Here is a 2,472-nt window from a genome sequence, read left to right as displayed (position 1 = left end):
GTCATAATTTAGATATAATTTTTATTTTCCTTAAGTAACAATAATTTTTTTAGAAGGTATTTTTGGCAGGAAATGTTTTAATAATAATACATTGACACGTGTGTCTTTAGATTCGCTTTTAGTAGTATGTAATTGACTATTATATATAATCTCAAACATATTTGTAATTTAAGCACAACTAATAAGACATATTTGAGTCTACGCAACCATACTTAAAATTTAATGAACATAGAGTAATAATTAACACTTCAACATCAATTATACTAAAACATTATAAACCAAAGATTTCAAAGGAGCACCAAATGCAAAACTAACATCATAAAATATTTGAATGTGTTTAATTAATCAACAATATAAACCCTAAAACATACCAAGAAAAATCATAGGTTCATATTTAGCTACACAATAGCAATACTAGAATACTAGCAATGCAACAAGCATAATATTTTTTTTCAAAGTAACATACAATTTAAAAATGGTTCCAATCTCCCTACATTTAATCTCCTCATTGCATATTATCAAACAAAGAACAAAGAAGTAGCAACTAGCCCTACAAGAGCCGAAACTTGAAGTTGAGAACCCGAATTAGGATTGGCCGTTGGTGCTGGAGAATCGGCTGTTGGTGCAGGTGACTCGACTGTTGGTGTAGGTGACTCGACTGAGGGTGCAGGAGCCTTGGCTGGCTGACCATGCGAACCAGGTGGAGGCGCCACTGGAGGTGAATGTGGAGAAATGACATCAACGGTCAATCGTTGCCCTTTGTTGCAATGCTCTAAATTCCCACTAATGAAGTAGAAGTATCCTGGACGTTCGAGCTTAATCACGGTGTTGCCGTCGGCGTACGTAGCCGTGGTGTTGGTTTTGTTACAGTGGTAGTAACCATATTTGTCTACTATTAGAACTGAATCATTCTTGTACTGAAAATCTGCACCACCAAAAATAAAAGAAAAAGTATCTGATAATGTATTACATAAAAGAATTATTTCATTACCAAAAAAACAAAAACCAAATCAAATCAAAAGTATAAAAAATAAAAATCAGGTTTTAAGAATTTAAAAATCATAATCTCAATTGATTTAAATAAATCCTTTAGTTTTATAATATTTGATTTCAATAAATCTTGGGGTTAAGAATTTAAAAATCATAATCTCAATTGATTTAAATTAAAAGTAGTATTCTCAACTGATCTGATTTCAATTCATCCCTTTTGTTTTATTAAAATACATACACCTTAAAAAAATTGAGCACATTAGAAAAATTGATAAACTCGTAAACAAACTAAAACATATAAACTAGAACTTCTCTCGTTAGAAAAATTGATAAACTCATAACAAACTAAAACATATAAACCCTAATCTAAACCAATAAATAGTTCACACTTTTTACATATAAACCCTAATCTATACTATCTATTAGTCATTATATAAAACTCATATCAAATTAAAGCACATAAACCCTAATTTATTAGAAATTATATCACATGTATGATAAAACTTTCAATTTAAAACATTTAACATATACTGGTATAATAAAGTGTAAAACATATTAAATCATGAACCAAAAAAATTAGATGAATTGAAATTATATAATGAAATAAAATAAAAACATACGTAGAGAATCTCCAATATGAAATCGTTGAGAAGAAGCCCAATGATGAAAGAAATCAGTATCATTTCCATCAGGAACACGCCAAGTAAGATTACCACCAACTTCAAAACTCTTAAAACAATCCACAACACCTAATTGCATCCCAATTATCAGACTAATCATGATTAGTGAAGCAAATCCCATATTAACCTTCATCATTTTTAATAATTTAACTCAATAAAAATATCAAAGTTTTTTGAGGAATAATAAGAATGAAAATATGAATATGAATGAAAAAAAGGTGGGCTAGTAAAGGTTATATATATAGGAGGGTTAAAAGGGATTGAAACGGTTAGAATAAAAAGAGAGGATATTAAGGGACGTGGGAGAAGTTAATAATAATGTGGGGGTAATTAATATTGTTATTGACTAATTTGACTCAATCTTTGGGAATCAACGTGTATAGTATAGGTGCGTTGAATTTTTACCGTTTGAAAATCTATATCTATACTTAGTATTTAAAAAACAAAACCACAATCACCTATATGACACATGTCATCATAATTCACCCATATGCCACATAACACAACAATCTATATTTCCTCTTTATACTCCCTTTTAAAGTAAAAGATAAAATAAAATGTTATTGAATGCTAAAGTCTTTATGCATTCCTAACTTGCAAATTTGAGTAAGAAATGGAGTGTTCCATTAGTGTTTTTCACTATAAAAAAAATTGTACTCCTCTTTATACCCCTTTTAATGTAAAAGTTAAAATAACAAATTATTTAATGTTAAAATCTTTATGTATTCCTAACTTGCAAATTATAAGTAAGAAAATTAAGCAAATTATTATAAAAAAATCACCGACACATACAACACAAATA

General features: G+C 28.8%; 1 protein-coding gene across 1 annotated transcript; it reads right to left on the bottom strand.

Moving 5' to 3' along the window:
- Window positions 1–518: 518 nt before the first annotated feature.
- LOC145560045 (early nodulin-like protein 7) lies at window positions 519–1,803 on the bottom strand. The gene is made up of 3 exons (XM_081621302.1): window positions 1,611–1,803; window positions 689–925; window positions 519–616 (listed from the first exon to the last, which is right to left on the bottom strand). The coding sequence occupies exons 1-3, from the start codon at window positions 1,801–1,803 to the stop codon at window positions 519–521; spliced, it is 528 nt and encodes a 175-aa protein (XP_081477428.1).
- Between the last annotated feature and the right edge of the window lie 669 nt (window positions 1,804–2,472).

Source organism: Chenopodium album, chromosome 9 (assembly GCF_948465745.1).
Source record: "Chenopodium album chromosome 9, dcCheAlbu1.1, whole genome shotgun sequence".
NCBI lineage: Eukaryota > Viridiplantae > Streptophyta > Magnoliopsida > Caryophyllales > Amaranthaceae > Chenopodium > Chenopodium album.
Note: the sequence above shows the minus strand (reverse complement) of the source record. Positions and strands in the feature narration are given on the sequence as shown.